We start from the raw sequence: 16,604 nt of genomic DNA on the forward strand, positions 1-16,604 counted from the left end.
ACAAAATTTAATCCGTAAAATATTACTCTATCACCAATTTAGTTACTAAACTATTAAAATCAATTAAAAAGTTTCTAAGCTATTATTCCACCAAACTATTTTACTCCTTAACTAACAAAATTGCTTATCTCTTATAATAGTTCAAGGACTATATTAATTAAATTTACACAATTTAAGAAATTTTGAGTTAATTTTAATACTAGTTTAAATACTAAGTTTTTTGGTGGTGTCCGGGATTTAAACCCCGGACCCAGGGGCGGATGCATGTTGGAGCTATGTGGGACTATAGCTCCACATGCTTTTCCCTATTTTTTTATTTTTAGTAGATAAAACACATATAGCACACACGCACGGTAGCAACTGCAAGTGTTGAACATATTTTTTCAGCTATGAAAGTTGTGAAGAGTAATCTATGTGATAAAATGAGTAATCAGTGGTTAAGAGATGCTCTATTAACAATTAGCAATGATGTCATTTTATCTCATTTTCAACAAATGGATATGAGATGATTTTCATTGTAATGTATTGTATCAAACAATGAGTTAATAATATTTGTCGATTAAAAAACATTGTTTGTATTATTATTTATTTGAAATTTTAGCTCTACATGTACCTAAAGTCTGGATCCGCCCCTGCCCGGACCTTGTTTATATTATACGTTGTCCTTACCATAGTTAAATTCACGGGGACAGCTTAAAGACTAAGTTATCAAGATAACAGTAGTTTTCCTAAAAAAAAAAAAAAAGACTAGTTTAGAAATGAAATTGAATGCTTATCTTAAACCTTTTGAATTGAATTTACGCGGTTAGTTTCTGATGCAGACACAACAATTTTACAAATTAAGTAAACTCAAAAAAGGAAAGTATATAAAAAAAAAGCTGTAAAATCTTTTCCTTTCTTAAACCAAATTAGTAATTAAATCACTTTCCATAAAATCAATAAAGATAATGACGTGGAACTTTCTCCACCGTCCCTTTTTCCTATTTTTTATAACAAAAAAAGATACCATTTTCTTTTTCTTCTCCATTGTTCTTCATTTTCTCTCTCTTCTTTGTTCTTTCTTTCTCTCTCTTCAGCAAAGAAAAGCCTTTATATAGACATTCTATTCAAAACAAAACAATATCTTCCAACCAACATAATAAGATTATCCATTCACCGTGTTTTTCTCTTTCTTCTTTTTTTTCCATCTCTCATTTTTACACCAAATTCCATTTTTTTAGCACCCAGAAATCTAGACACAACAAAATCCTAAAATAGTTCTTGCCCAGATTTTCTTTTTCAAAAATATCTTCTGGGTTTTTTCTCTTTTTTTATTTTTTAAAATTTCATTTTTTTTCACCTTTTCAGTTGAAGAGACAAAAAAAGATTAATATAATTTTTTTTTAAAGAAAATATTGTTTTTTGTCTTTTGGGTTTCTTGCATGTAGTGGATTGTTTTAAGAGGTTTTGAGAATTTTGGTTGTATTATAAGAGCTTTTGGATTATAAGTGCTTCTTCTATGGCTGCTGAATTGAAAAAAGGTATTTGTTTTCTTTGTTCTTCTTGTTTATTTTTTGGTTTAGATTTAAATTTTATTTCAATTTGATTATGATTTGAATATTTTGATTTTTTTTTTAATAAAAATGAGATTTTTGCTGTGTTTTTTTTACAGCTGCAGATGAAATGAATAAGAAGAAGCTGCATGGTGATTCTTCTACAGCTGAACATAATAATTCCAACATGGTAATCTTGCATGTGATTTCTAAGTATTTATTTTATTTTTATGTTTTATCTTTTTATTTTGTGCCTTAATTTTGAATTTTGAAATTAACTGTTTCATTAGTTATATGCATGAAACATGAAGAATTACATGTTTTCTTATTGTGTTTTTGGATTTGTTGTATGTTATATCAAGGTTTCTTCAAAGGGTGGTGGAAGTTCACCATCTGATGCAAGATCATGTGTATCATCAATAGGAGATACTTCTGGTAGTTTTAAAGAAGGCGATGTCGATCATGAATTCCAATCCACTGATCAGAATGTTGCTTATTCTGCTGGTAGTTATTATGGATATTACTATCCAGGTTAGCTTCCCATCCATGATTCCCTATTCGTCAGTGTTGTCAATTGCAGATCGCGGAAACTAGCAGTTTGTTCAAATTATGATATGCTATATCGCATCTGTTGATGCTATTTGACAACAGTTTGTTTAAAATAGAGAACAATAGCGATTTGTTCAGATTCCGCTATGCGGTAGCGTTAATGTAGCTGCTATTTGACAACACTGCTATTCGTTTATGTTGATTGTATATTTATGTTTTTCCTTTCTTACGGTAGAATGATTACAGGTTATGGTGGATTTTATGGAGAGCAAGAAAATCAAGGATATTATGTCGGCGCTGATGCTATGGATTTTCAGTATCCTGTAAGTTTCTTGAGCTGGTTTATGGTTTTTTTGTCATGATAATTGTGTTATTATGGTTCAGTCTTTCTATGTAGTTGCCTTGTTGCATATCTGGTCAATTCAGTCTATGCATTTGATGCCTGTATAAATACTTGAATCTGATAATTTGCATTGCATTAGGCAAGTCTTTAGAATCATATTCCATTGTTTCATGTTGTTGTGAGAAACATGCATGTGTCTCAAAGAATCGTATTCTTTAAGCATATATCTTAAGAAAGGGTTGAATAGAAAATAAAACTGTAATGATGATGTATAATGTTTTTTAGCACATTTTGAATTCTGAAATAAATTTGGGATTGGCTAATTTTGGCTTGAAAATAACATGTTAATAAAAGGCTTCATTCATATTGCATTACACATGAAAATGGTTAATATTTTAAACTACTATTTACCCGACATCATCTCTGATGTCCTGTAACATTCAAGGAAAAAATGTGGCTAGTAAATATGATTTCATGAAATGATAAGAATTCATTATGCAGACATATACTTGATCTCTCATATGTTCTACAACATATATATGTAAATATCTAAATTTTTGTTGGTTTTATTTAGGTCATGCAAGCAGATAATGGATCTTATGTCTATCTCATGCCAGGATATCAGACTGGCTACTCTTCATACTTTCCTGTGAACACACCTGGTGTCGATGTCCAGTATCAGGTTTACCCTCCCGGTTCCGTCTTTCAACAACCAATTGGATCCCCTGGCTATATTTCACCTTATGGTGAGTTACTTCCATCAACATACTCATGGGATTCATCTTTAACCACACAAGATGTAGCACAAGGGAATCGTTATAATGAATTGGCCAGTAAACCGAGTGGTAGATCGATCTTTTCTTCGCAGAGTCGTACTGGCAGTGGTATTGTGTCAAAGTCTGTGCCCTCATCTAATGTGAGCAACTCATCAGAAGTGAAGGGTTCGCCACCAATATTAGATGTTTCTTCAACACATGTTAAGCGCAACCAGCCAAAACAAGCAAACAAGGTAACCTTACTTCCTCCGTTCTGTTTTAACTATTGTTTTTGTTCCTGTTTATTTGTCGCTGTCTAAGTTCAATGCAATATTAACTATTGTTTTTTCGATATATGCTTACCTTATAATTTTAGAAAGAGAAATAAGTGAAACTATATATTGAACTGTTGGGGATTTCGTAGGAAAACAACAAATAATTTCATCAAAAGTAACAAAGTTTATTTGTTATCCTTAAATTAGATTATTCTAAATAGTTTGTGGTGTTTTTCAGGCATCCATTTCTGGTCCTGTTCTCCATTCAGATGCAATGCCAAAGGGTTCTTTTCCCGTCGCAAAGTTTTCTACATACAATCAAGGAAAGAGTGGGTTCCCCTATCAAAACAACTTTCCTAATATGAAAGCAACAAGTACCAAGGGATGGGTTAGTACTGAGAAGCTGAAACTCAGAAACAAGGTTAATGATTCACTTAATGAGCAGAATCAAGGTCCTAGAACAGTTAATGCAAAAGGTACTTTAAACTCTGGAGGTAATTCTGGAGATAAGAGTGTCAATGGTGACACCAAAATCAGGACAGATCAATATAACCTTCCTGATTTTCCAACCAAATATGATCATGCACTTTTCTTCGTCATTAAATCGTACAGTGAAGATGATGTTCATAAGAGCATCAAGTACGATGTATGGGCGAGTACACCTAATGGCAATAAGAGGCTCGACAATGCATTTCAGGATGCACAGAATCGAATGGAAGAGAAAGGAAGCAAGTGTCCCGTATTCCTTTTCTTTTCGGTATGCTATCAAGTTCAATCTCTGTTCTGTTAAGACCTACGGCCCGTTTGTGTTTTATTTGCTCATTTATTTATCTTAGAAAAATACGACTCACATCAGTGTTTTGATAATTGTTGAGTTCAGGTCAACGCTAGTGGTCAATTTTGTGGAGTAGCCGAGATGATTGGACGAGTGGATTTCAACAAAAGTATGGATTTCTGGCAGCAAGATAAATGGAACGGATATTTCCCTGTCAAATGGCACATTATAAAAGATATTCCAAATCCTCAGCTACGGCATATTATCCTCGAGAATAATGATCACAAGCCTGTAACAAATAGTAGAGACACTCAAGAGGTTTGCATTTTTTAACATTCTATTAAAGCAACTGTTTACAGAAATGTCCTAGTTATTTCTTCTGTATCTTCACTATTGTGTTAATTGTGTTAATGTTTCGACTTTCCAGATTCATTTTCCGCAAGGTATTGAAATGCTCAACATTTTCAAAAACTATGTATCGAGAACATCGATATTGGATGATTTTGATTTTTACGAAACCCGTCAGAAGGTCATGCAAGAGAAGAAAATAAGACAACCTATGCCACATACCAATGTACAGGTTTGATTTTACACTTGTACCTTGTTCTTATTCCAAAGTTCTTACTTCTTACTAATGATAGCACTAGCACTAGCACATATTGATTCCAATGAATTCTTTTTTGACATTATTGATGGATGAGTGCATGTGATTGTGGGACCATTTTTACATAATTGTGGTTGGAGGAATCCTTTCACAATATTTAATAAATGCCTAGTTGACAAACTATTCTAAACTTGATACCCTTTTTGGAATAATTTGGAGTTGGGAAATCTCAAAGTAATTAATAACTCTTTGGAGCATGTTCTTTTATTTATCTCTTTTGTATTTCCCAATTCTTTATTTTTCTACTATGGTTGATGTGTTCTTTTGGTGTCCAATAATTTATTTAGAAGTCTTAGACCCACCTTTTTAATTGTGTTACAATTATGTCCCTTCTTTACTTTTCATTTATATAAAACTCCCAAATTTTCATAATCTACTCATAATTTTCACACATTTAATCAGCTAAGTTTTTTTACACTTATTTTTACTCGAAACTCGGCAAAACAATTCAAGACTAATAGTTGCGCATAGTCCAAACTAGTCCGACCGAAAAAACCATTTCATTTCTTTAGTTTTTACTTTGATCTCTTTGCTTATATATAATTTTGGTTGCAGCATATAGAAGACTTAACAAGTGCACTTGGATCAGTAGACATATCAGCTGTAAAAAACATGGAGGATCCTAAGTTGGTTGTAAAGAACATGGAGGATCCTAAGTTGGTTGAGAAAGTGAATGACTGAGGAGAATGCAATCTTATGCTATTCTTGTGGACCCCACCATATCATCAAGCTGGTGCTATTCCTGAGCTATGAAGTAAGAGATCATGAATTTCAAGTTGAAGTTCTAAGAAAAAAATTCTTGCTGATGCTTTAGAAGGGAGAAAAAATAATTGATATGAAAAAGTGATGGTAGAAATCCAAATTTTACAAAAAAAAAATAACACAAAGTTGAATTTTTCTAGTGGGAAAGAACAAGGTGATTGTTGTTTCAAGGAAACATTTAGTTTAGTTTTGTTTCTTTTCTTTATTTTGTGCACATAAAAGGTTCAGTTTGGTTCCTTGTTCTTGGTATTTTCACTTTTTTTTTTTTTTCTTCCTTGTAGTTGTAGAATTGAATAGTATATAACAAAAAAAAAATAATAATATTACCTTGATTAGGACATGTTACTTGCCAGAAATAATATGTTGAAAATGATAGGTTGTTCAATGGATGATAGAGAATTATTGGAATTGGAAAGTTTCTAACCAATCATAATTTGAGGTGTATACTTGTGGCCTTCAACACTGTATTTTTCTATGATGAAGATAAGTGGTCCGGCTATATGAAGTCGGTAGAGGGGTTATTCACCATCTAAATTGATAAAATAAATATAACTGTAAACTGATGCAAAAATTTGAAATTAAATAAAATTGAATTTATTCATTTTTTTTCAATATCTTTATGTAAAAGTTGATCAAATCGTTTTTATTTTGTTTTAAAATATACACTAGAATAATTTAATTTATTATTTGTTTAATGTAAATATATAAGTATATATCTAATGAAGATTGAGTCTACCAGAAGACAAAAGAGGTTAGACTCTTGTAGCATAGTGAACCAATCTTCAAATCGCAAATACGAGAGGTACATTAACTATTGAAAAATCAAAATGTTAAGAGAGAGAAAAAAAATCATATGGTAAAACTTGTTGTCATCTATTTGGGCTCTACAAGACTACGCAGTTGCACGCAAATGATTTTTAAAAAAAAATCCAAAAAATACATTATATATATTTACATACAAATTTCATAAAAAAAAAAAAATTAACGAAATTAAAACATAAATTTTGTCTTAAAAATATAAGTTTTTAAAGTTCAAAAATATGGAATGCACAATTTCCTATAAAATGTTTCTATATTTAGTTTCTTAACTTAACTTGTGCCTTAAGGTACAAGTTAGCATTTTTCTATGTTTATATGCACCATCGCTGGAGTCTAGCGTTAATGAATAGTATGTAGGTGTGAAGCTACCTATACTCTGGACTATTGAATTTAATTTTCAATGATAAAAAATATCGTTATATATTCTTTTTTTGGCAAATCGTTTTATAGTTTTTGTTGAGAGGATGTATACTTATTTATCTAAAAAAAATTCTTCTAAATTACATTTTAATTAGATTCAACAAATGAACTAATTATCAACAAATGTATTGTCACCTCTTTGATGCATTATTTCTACAATTAATTCTTTTCAATTTTTAGATTTACCTCTTTTCCGTCATGAAAGGAGATAAAAGGTAAATAAAAAACTATATAATGATATTAATATAAAAATTAATTTTTATGATCATCAAGATTTCATGCGAGATTTTTTTTCATAAGGTTAAGATAACCATTGAGTGAGCTAAAGACATAAACACAACATATTGATGTATCTTAAAGACATTTAACATTAATTTCAAATAAATAACCAATTCTTATAACTCCTAAGGGCTAAAAACATTTTCCATAAAAAAAAAAAGGGGCTAAAACATTTACTAATAAAAAGGGCTAAAACCTATCTAATTATAAAGGGATTAAAAAATTAAATTCTATTTATTACATACAAGAGAGGAAAAATATGGCTCAAATGCACTTGTTTGTTTATATTTTCATCATCATTCTTTCTCTATTTATTGCAGTAACTAATGGTATTATGTCATTTTTCACATTATTTTCAAGTTTTTAATTTATGTTATACACAATATTTTATCACCTTTATTAACGTATCTTTATTTTCATTTGACCTTGCAGCTCTCATTTTCTGCTTTGAAGACATTAATTGTCCATTAGATAGGTGTTTCCCTCCTCAACTTCCGAAGTGCATAAATTTTTTTTGTGAGTGTGTGTAAACAAAACACTTAAGTTGAAAATTAAATATCCTTTCCAAGAAAAAAAAGTTTAAAATAAATATATGTTCTGTTTTTGTTCTATTGGGTTGATGTTTTGGTTCTGAAAAATTAAATATATTGCCAAGCATATAATTGTATTTGTATGCTATACTATTTGTATTTTTATAATTTATCTCAAATTTTTATTTATGTTTTTCTAATTTTTCAGCTTTTATGACAAGCTCAAAAGTTTAGTATTATATTATGCAAGTAGTAATTATTCGACAACAACGGTTTTGAATTCTCTCTAAAAAATAGGCTTTTGTATAATTATAATTAGTTGATATAATAAATAAACTAAATTATGATTATGAAGATTAATTATTTATTCTACTTCTGCATTTAGAAAGTATTTTAAAAAATCACCGAAGACCTAAATCTAAAATAGGCCAAAAGAACATTTCATACCATATACTACTTGCAGAATCACATATAGTAAACAAATGATTTTCTGATTCCAAAATCCATAGAATGAAATATCGTACTGAAATGGCAACCTAACTACCTAAATAGCTACATCAATTGATATGGCAACAATATAATTGAAAAAATAATGAGTTTTGTTGAAGAATTAAATAGGAATATATATAATATATGAAGAAAAGACCCTCTAAAAAAATGAAGAGAAGACAAAATGTATCATAATCATGAGTTTTGTTAATGTAATTGTAAGTTTTGAAATTTTTTCCAAACTTACTCTCATAATTCAAGAACAACGGTGAGAGTCTTTGTGAGCTTAGCTCAGTTGGTATAGACAATACATAATATATGCAAGGTCCAGGGTTCAAAGTCTGGCCACCACGAAAAAAGAACAACGGTGAGACATCATGCCACAAATTATTCAGTAAATGAAAGTAGGACTGATTCAGATAAATTGGATAGCATAAAGGATTTAACTTGAGTTTCGTTCATGATAGAATATAAGTTTTACAAATTGTACGTTATGTAAATCTACACAAGATAGGTTGTTGAAGAGTCTCACGTTGAATGAAAGATGGCTTGAACAAGTATTTATAAATAGGATAGTCATCACCTCGCAAGCCGGTTTTATTGGATGAGAGATATGAACAAGTCTTTGTAAGTGGGGGCAGAACCCACATCACATGTCAATTTTGTAAGGATGAGTTAAACTCATATTTTAACATGGTACCAAAGTCTAGCGATTCACGCCACCTAACTGTCCACGCACCAAGTTCAATATGCTAAGCATGAAAATCCAAGTCCCACATTGAAAAGATATGATTCTTGATAAGAGTATAACGAGTGTGACTCCTTACATTACAAACCGGTTTTGTAAGGATGAGTTAGACCCAAATTTCAACATGGTATATGAGCCTAAGACTCGTGGACCACATGTTATCAAGTTTCTTCATCATATCATCCATCATTATATCCATACATCAAGCTCTCAATAATGCGGGACGTGTAGGTGTGTATTGAAGAGTCTCAAATGGGATGATAGATTATCTGAACAAGTGTTTATAAGTGGGAGGAGTCATCACCTCACAAACAATTTTGTAAGGTGAAATGTTTGACTCCAAATGTCATTTTTACTCCCAAATTTAGTACGCAACTCACTTTTATGCGGATGTTTCTAAACATAAATCGCCTAACATTTAACTAACTTTTAATAAAAAATCAGTGTCACGTAGAACTAACTAATCACGCACAAACTAACCAAATACATGACTTTAAGAAAGTCAAATATATTTGATCTTTATTTAAATCAAATACATGACTTTAAGTTTATATTTAAGACCGGTGAATGTACAAGCCTTGTACAATATAAAGATGCAATTTAACCTTTAAAACAATGGATACAATATTATTATTTTTTTTTTTACAATTTACCGTTTTAAAACAGTATTTTAGGAATAAACCGGAAAATGTATAGATCGCAATCATGAATGAATTTGATTACAATAAATTCAAAATCATTTGATTTTTTTTACGATTTACCTTTTTAAAACAGTATTTTAGGAATAAACCGGAAAATGTATAGATTGCAATCCATGAATGAATTTGATTTGATTTGATTATACAATCAAGTCCAATTTTAGAAAGCATATAAAGTTGAAATGCAATCAGAATTTTCAAATCAAAAAATTTATCGGTCAAGCGTACTTGTATAAAGATACAAATAGCTTCCTATTACTAAAAAATGCATGTCACTTTTGTCAATTTCCTTTGTACTTTTCCATTAGATAAATAGAATTTAAGTATAGAACTGTAATTAAATAGAATGATAATAAATTCTTTAATCGAGATAAAATAAAATCACCATTCTTTTTTCCCTAACATGAGCACCTCGATAATGGAATGTGCATGAAATAAAATCACCATTCGATTATGATACCAAGCTTGTAAATCGATCTCAATTCAGCAATAAGGTAATATGTCACGGTATAATGAAAACAAAACTAGAAAGCAGAAATAAGTGCAAAACAAAATTGTATTTACATAATATTATAACTGATTGCCATTTACACCTACTCATAAATCAACTGTTTTACCATATTAGAGGAAGTTCACAAGACCTAATGCAAAAGTCAAATAGTTTTGTCAATTACAGATGCATTCATTGCATTCATGCATCACTAGATGGTGGTCTGCGACCACGACCTCTAACCACCCGACCACGGGGAATTCTGCCACGACCTCTTGCTGTGGTGGAAAACACCCCAGCTTGTCTCAATTGAGCTCTTTCTCGGGCTCGCTCTTGTAAATTAATGGTAGTAGTAGATGACATATCACTAATTGGTGATGTTGGCTTTACCGGTGATGTTGGCTTTACGTCTTCTGTTTTAGAGGGAGACCTAGTCGCCCCTTGCTTTGAAACAGGTAATTTTGAGGTACTACTTTCTGCAACGCTACTCTGCAAATTACTCTCGCTCGCGACAGGTGCAGGCTCAACCACCTGATCGCTCTCAACTGATGTTGCTTTGTTAACATCAGCTAATTTATCAGATCCATCAGCAGCATCCTCAACCAAGTCACCTTCATCATTCTTATCATCGGTTGAAACCTCAGGCGAATTAATCTCACCAGCCTCTAAAGCATCATCATCATCAACCCTAGCTGGGGAAGGTTCAGGAGTTGCCTCCCGAGATTCTTGGTTTTCCATGTTAGATCCATCAAAACCACCCTCAGGATCTCCGGCTTCTGGCATCATCTCTCCCTCTTCTGTCTCACTACTGAGAGGCAATGTTGATTGCTGGTTGTCTATCTCAGTATGATCCCTCTGCATCTCATCAGACACCATTTGTGTTTCTGTTGGTTGATCCAGATTCTCTTCTGAAACTCCAGTCTTGTCATCTTGTAATTCCTCTTGACCAGTACCATCCATGTTTGGTGGATCTTCGGATTCTTCATCCTTCCCCACAGCATTCTCATCATCATTTTGAGCCTCGCCTACCTCCTCATTTTGGCCTTGTGGCAACTCACCACTTTCAAATGATTCTTCAGCAACTGGATGACTGCAAGTGAATTCTGGGGTTGTAGCAGGTTGTTCTTCACCGCTGTCTTCTGGAAACTCAGATCCTTTGGGCTTCTTTAACGCAGGTGCTGCTACATCAGAGCTCTTCTCACCAGGTGCCGAAGATTCTTCACGTAACTCAGATGTTGAGGTGGGAGCAACACGTTTCCGAGCCACTGGTTGAGATGATGTACCAAAATTGCTTTGGGTTTCTGCGTCACTAGAAGGTCCAGGTTTGTTTCCCCCAAGTCCTTCAGCATCAGACATTTCAGTGTCCCCTTGTGGTTCATCTGGCTTTACTAGTCGCGGCCTGACCAGTCTCCTACCAATTTTACGAGTTTCAATGCTAGATTTCGTCAGTGCAAGCCTTTTCTCACTTTCTCCAGTGGCCTTAGGTGGTAAACTGCTTGTCACAGGGGCCGTTGAGGGTAATATGCTTGGGGGTTGAGTGTGGACCAGAGACCCTGCCATGATGTGGTTATTATATCAGTATATGAAGGATTATAAGAACCATTTCAAATTTACAACATATTGAAAACTGCATACTTTGCGTCTCATCCTTTGTAAACTCTTTTTTGAAATACTTGCATTTAAAACAATCATGCTGCAAGGGATATATAAAACAATAAAACAACCTGTAGCAGCTGCTGAGCTATCTGTAGCTGTTGATGGATCACCAAGAGTGACACATACTGCATGAGCTTCCTTTTCAAAATTTTCAACAGCAGCCATATAAGGAGCAGAGAAGTCATCAACATTGGATCCCGAAAGAAGTTGAGCAGCATTGGTTCCCTAAGAAATAGCAAAAAAAGGAATGGCAAAGTCAACTAATATGTATTAAGAATTCTTGATTGATAAAATATAAATTTATATATTACAGTAACATTTTGGTTGAATAAAATAATGATTTTTTGGCGTTTGTTTTTTAATTTTTTGCTGTTTCAAATTTTAAATTTATTTATTTATTTTAGTTCTACTGTCAGACTCTCCAAGTGATGACCAGGAGGCTAACAGAAGTCCGTCAAATTCAGTTATGGCAACGTGGCATCAAATCACCTCACAATCAGCAAAATCCCTCCCCATGCCCTCCACTGAACTAGTTAACATTTGATAATTTTTCAGGTGTCTAATTTTCACTTTCCTTTGTTTTGATTATTTAAGTCAAATATAATAGCAAACAATCGAGATACGTAACATAATCCCAGTAAGCCAAATCATGTCTGTCCACTCAAAATTAGTTCAGTTGAACAAAAATTCCTTTTTTTAAATCATGTACCTCAGGAAGATTACCAACAAGAGTCTTAAGCTTTTCAACTTCATCAGACAATCGCTTCAGTGCCTCCTTATGCCTATCGAGGTCATTAACAAACTGTTTTCTCTCCTGAAAGTAAATAAACAAATATGGTTGATAGGACTGGACAAAAGTAAAGGAAACAAAATAAGATTCTGGTATCTCATTAATTCTACTGATAAGTGAACTATCAGCAGTAATTGAATTGACACAGATACAACATTTTGTCAATGCACTAGTGTCAGATATGTATCCGTGTAAGATAAGTTGGGATACACCGATGATAATCTGGCAGAAATGCTAACCCTGATAGCACATGTCACTAGCAAGCTAGACACATGACATACCTGTCCCTCAATTTACATTAACATTGAAATATGGTTTGATGTCGTTCACGATTATACACGAACATGGAAAACAAAGACTATAAAGTTCAATTTAATACAAAAAAGAGTATACAATGACCGTAGATAATTATGGGAAGTGATCGGAATTGATTTTCTTTTCTAATTTGTATTTATTAGTTGACTTGAACAATTTGAATTATAGGAAACCGTATTTTCCTCCAGATTTTACAGGTTAGAATTAATTACAAGATCAACAATTCTTGTATTATTTGAATGTATCGAGTTCATCAAGTGAAAACAGTCTTAATTTTTCCGCATTCATCTTTATACTAACAAGAATCCAAATCTGAATTAAATAAAACAGCAAAACAAATCATAATAATTGAATAGTAATATGAAAATTATAATACATTTTCATCCCTCCAAACATAATTGATGTGCCAACTACATATTTTCCTACATTATCAGAGTTGTTGTCCCATTATATGCCTAAATTTTAAGGATGCTTCGATTCACCAGATTGTGTATCTCGCATTAATCGGTTGAATAGATAACATAGTATTCTAGTCATACCAACAAACAACCAATTGTTTCCCACAAGGAATGTATAGCTACATGGATCAAAACGTGCAATAAGGTCTATAAACTAAATAAATATCTCCATTCCGAAACACTACTAATAATCAAGTGCATTTAATAATATATTTTCATTTTCTTGAAAAACCAATTGTTTCCCACAAGGAATGTATAGCTACATGGATCAAAACGTGCAATAAGGTCTATAAACTAAAAATAAATATCTCCATTCCGAAACACTACTAATAATCAAGTGCATTTAATAATATATTTTCATTTTCTTGAAATATATGGAGGTATAGCATCTAATTATGAAGAAGGAAAAAAACAAGCAAAATTTATATGGTGAAGTGGCAAATACCAGGTCAATATTTTTGTAAGAGTCCGCTATGGCCTTTTCATTTTTCAGTCGCCTATTTCTCTCCGCAGTTTTGTCTTCCTTCTCCTTGTTTAAGTCAGCTCTCACTCTCTCCAGAGTTCTTTCCAGCATCTAGCAAACAGAAAGTTGAATCACTTGTTTTCCTTCATCCTAAAAACCGGGAAACAATCCAAACACTAACCTGTATTCTGGTGTCCTTTTCTTGATTCATCGCTTGTTCACCAGCTGTATCACCTGTTGATCTTTTCCCTAATATACACCATACAATTTTAAGAATGCATTCCGCGAACAAGTATCAGATTTTTATATTGGGTCTAACTCATCCTTACAATACCGGCTTGTAAGGCGAGGGGTGCCTCTTGTTATAATCACCACACAGGCCATATCTCTAAGCAATGTGGGACTAAACCTACCCCCTCAAACTCAACACAATAAAGGTGTTGAAGGCTGCAATTAAGGCAACCCAAATGCCACAATTAGGTGGCAAGGGGCAGACCACAATGAAGGCGGAATTTCCAATAATATTAAAAAGGTACAAAATCTTAGAATGTATAATTACCTTGTTTAATTTCATCTAACTGTCTAGAAAGCTGCTGATTCTCTTCCTTTTCCTTATTTAACTGTCCAGAAAGTTGCTGATTCTCTTTCACTAGCTCTTCCTTTTCCGTATTTAATGCCTCCATCCTTCTCTGAAAGTACGAAAAAGGAAACGGAGTATGAAAACAAACGCGAAACAGGAATTATCAATAAAAAAATTTGTACTATACAGTGACAAATAGAAAATACTACTCACCTTAAAATGGGCCAGCATTTTCCTATTCTTATCCACATCCTGTTTATGGTTAGCCTGTTTGAACAACCATATAACAACAGTTTGTAAACAAAACAAAATACTTTTTTCCAATTATTTAAAAAAGACAATATGTCAAAGACCTCAATTTTCGGGATTTCATTAATTCTCTTCTCTTTTTCCACAAGTTCCAATCTGCAGTTTGAAAGGTCTTGCTCTAAACGTGAAAAAGATTCCTGTTTTTCTGAAAGAATTTTACTAGTTTCCTCAATCTGAGCATCCCTGTCTCTTAGTTTATCCTGACGAGAAAAATGAAGATATTTCTTCAAATAGAGTATAAAAAATTGAAAACATAACAAGCATGCATCTGTGCCAAGAACCGTAGACAATAAAATTGATTTGCAACTTAATTCAAGTATAACAACTTTCAAATCAAGTGCATAGCAATGTTCAAATAATCAGGCTCCACTTGTTTTCAATTTGATTTGTTGAATATGTATTTCAAGATGAGTATATGTTGCAAGTTGCAAACATAGATGTAGAACCATCTATACGTTTTGTTTCACTTATTGAATATTTTAAATATGTACACGCATGTTAACTATTTTGAATAGTTAAATTAGATGCAGAACAACAACTAGAATAATTGAACAGTAAAAAGAAACACAATGCAACTAAGTTTGTATGATTGAAATACGAACAAATAATTCAAGTGCGTAAAAAAAATTATGAAAGGAAGAGTTTTAGTCAACAGGCTATACATTTTCAGGGGACTAACAGATTTCGTGTATAAAAGGAAAAGGAACTCTTCAAAATTAATGGCTAGACAACTCCAAAGGGTGAGAGACAAGAATATGGAAAACAATGAAATTCACTATAACAACCTGCAAATCTTGTACAAGTTTCTTCACTCGATCATAATCCTCCGCATCAACATTTTTACACCTTTCAAGCAACTTAAGATGATAAAACAGAAAGTAAATTAGAAATAACAGTGGAGGTGCACTATAAAAGTGTAAAGCACGTTAATAAATTTCTAGTCTTTCAAAATGAAATACCTCTGAAACCTTGCAATTGAGATGTTCCTTTTCTGTTTTTAGTGATTCAATCTCTTTTTTCTGGCCTTCCAGTTCACTTTCTCTTTCTCTTACAAGATTCTCTAGATTATCTCTGGCAGTCCTTGCCTGTTCTGCCAGTTCACGCAATTTCTAACAAACAATCAACAAATAATTTATTAGTCACAGGAGAACCGTGTCTGAGATGAGGTTTTCTTAGCTTATCAATAGCATTTCTATGAACTGTTATGATGAAATAACAACAGAATAAATAGGAAGACCCAGAAGAAAGTATGGTAGATGAAATATTTGAATACCTGACATTCCTCAAAATTGTGCTTATTTTCTTCCCTGAGCTGCATATTACTCTCACGAAGCAAGTTCATTTCCCTGACCTAGAAATTATTTTGACAAAGCAACCCATTACTGAATTGATCAAAATAACATCATCTGGAAACACTTTTACTAGGAAAAGATCAACATCTTATACTATTATGAATAACCATAAAAAATGAATGAATTTAGTTCCTGAAAATAGGATCAATAACCTGAAGTTGTAAGGATTTGAATTCTTCTTCAGTAAACATAAATGATCTTGATTTTACACGCTGAGCTTCTAGAGATGCATGAGCAGATTCTGCTGACTTTAAAGCACTCTCAAGCTACAGAGAATCATGAGGTCAAACAACAATATACCACTTCAAAACCATCAGAATCATCAGAAAGTTTACAAAACCAAACACAATTAGCACTTGGTTCATGTATTATCAGAATAACTGTTACTGGAGATTAATATCATGAGATTAGATGAAAATAAGCACAACTACTTAGGTTTAGGACTTCACTCAATTTTACAAAACCCACTTCTAGTATGACAAATTGTCATTTATAATCTCTCTGAAGATTTTGTCTAAAGTTAATGAGGGACTTGTATTCCCCAATACGCCTG

The 16,604-nt window shown here is 32.5% G+C and overlaps 2 protein-coding genes and 1 long non-coding RNA gene across 7 annotated transcripts in view; 2 read left to right on the forward strand and 1 right to left on the reverse strand.

The window, feature by feature from the left end:
- The first annotated feature begins 1,121 nt into the window (after positions 1-1,121).
- LOC146948793 (YTH domain-containing protein ECT2-like) lies at positions 1,122-6,267 on the forward strand. Of its 4 annotated transcripts, none has more exons than XM_085744992.1 (9): positions 1,122-1,520; positions 1,652-1,722; positions 1,895-2,063; positions 2,317-2,404; positions 2,999-3,433; positions 3,693-4,211; positions 4,335-4,547; positions 4,657-4,809; positions 5,449-6,267. In XM_085744992.1, exons 4-9 carry the CDS (start codon positions 2,318-2,320, stop codon positions 5,572-5,574), a joined length of 1,533 nt encoding a protein of 510 aa, XP_085601118.1. In that variant the 5' UTR covers positions 1,122-1,520; positions 1,652-1,722; positions 1,895-2,063; position 2,317; the 3' UTR covers positions 5,575-6,267. The 4 variants fall into 4 exon arrangements, with proteins under 4 accessions (XP_085601118.1, XP_085601116.1, XP_085601119.1 ...); XM_085744990.1 differs by having other exon boundaries at positions 2,328-2,404; XM_085744993.1 differs by having other exon boundaries at positions 1,658-1,722.
- Positions 6,268-7,362: 1,095 nt separating this feature from the next.
- Positions 7,363-7,784, forward strand: LOC146948794 (uncharacterized). Its single transcript, XR_015027022.1, has 2 exons — positions 7,363-7,502; positions 7,606-7,784. It is a non-coding gene; the product is annotated as an uncharacterized LOC146948794 (long non-coding RNA).
- A 2,392-nt stretch (positions 7,785-10,176) lies between these two features.
- NUA (nuclear pore anchor) overlaps positions 10,177-16,604 on the reverse strand; it is a 31,498-nt gene continuing 25,070 nt past the window's right edge. For both annotated transcript variants that reach the window (XM_085744995.1, XM_085744994.1), the window contains 12 exons: positions 16,204-16,317; positions 15,973-16,050; positions 15,659-15,808; positions 15,485-15,556; positions 14,744-14,899; positions 14,604-14,657; positions 14,370-14,499; positions 13,992-14,059; positions 13,793-13,921; positions 12,494-12,598; positions 11,853-12,009; positions 10,177-11,681 (listed from right to left, as the gene is read on the reverse strand). In XM_085744995.1, coding sequence (XP_085601121.1) covers positions 10,330-11,681; positions 11,853-12,009; positions 12,494-12,598; positions 13,793-13,921; positions 13,992-14,059; positions 14,370-14,499; positions 14,604-14,657; positions 14,744-14,899; positions 15,485-15,556; positions 15,659-15,808; positions 15,973-16,050; positions 16,204-16,317 — 2,565 coding nt within the window. In that variant the 3' untranslated portion in view covers positions 10,177-10,329. The remainder of the gene's footprint in view (positions 11,682-11,852; positions 12,010-12,493; positions 12,599-13,792; positions 13,922-13,991; positions 14,060-14,369; positions 14,500-14,603; positions 14,658-14,743; positions 14,900-15,484; positions 15,557-15,658; positions 15,809-15,972; positions 16,051-16,203; positions 16,318-16,604) is intronic.

Source organism: Medicago sativa, chromosome 2 (assembly GCF_051527215.1).
Source record: "Medicago sativa cultivar Bolivia chromosome 2, Bolivia_mono, whole genome shotgun sequence".
Lineage (NCBI taxonomy): Eukaryota > Viridiplantae > Streptophyta > Magnoliopsida > Fabales > Fabaceae > Medicago > Medicago sativa.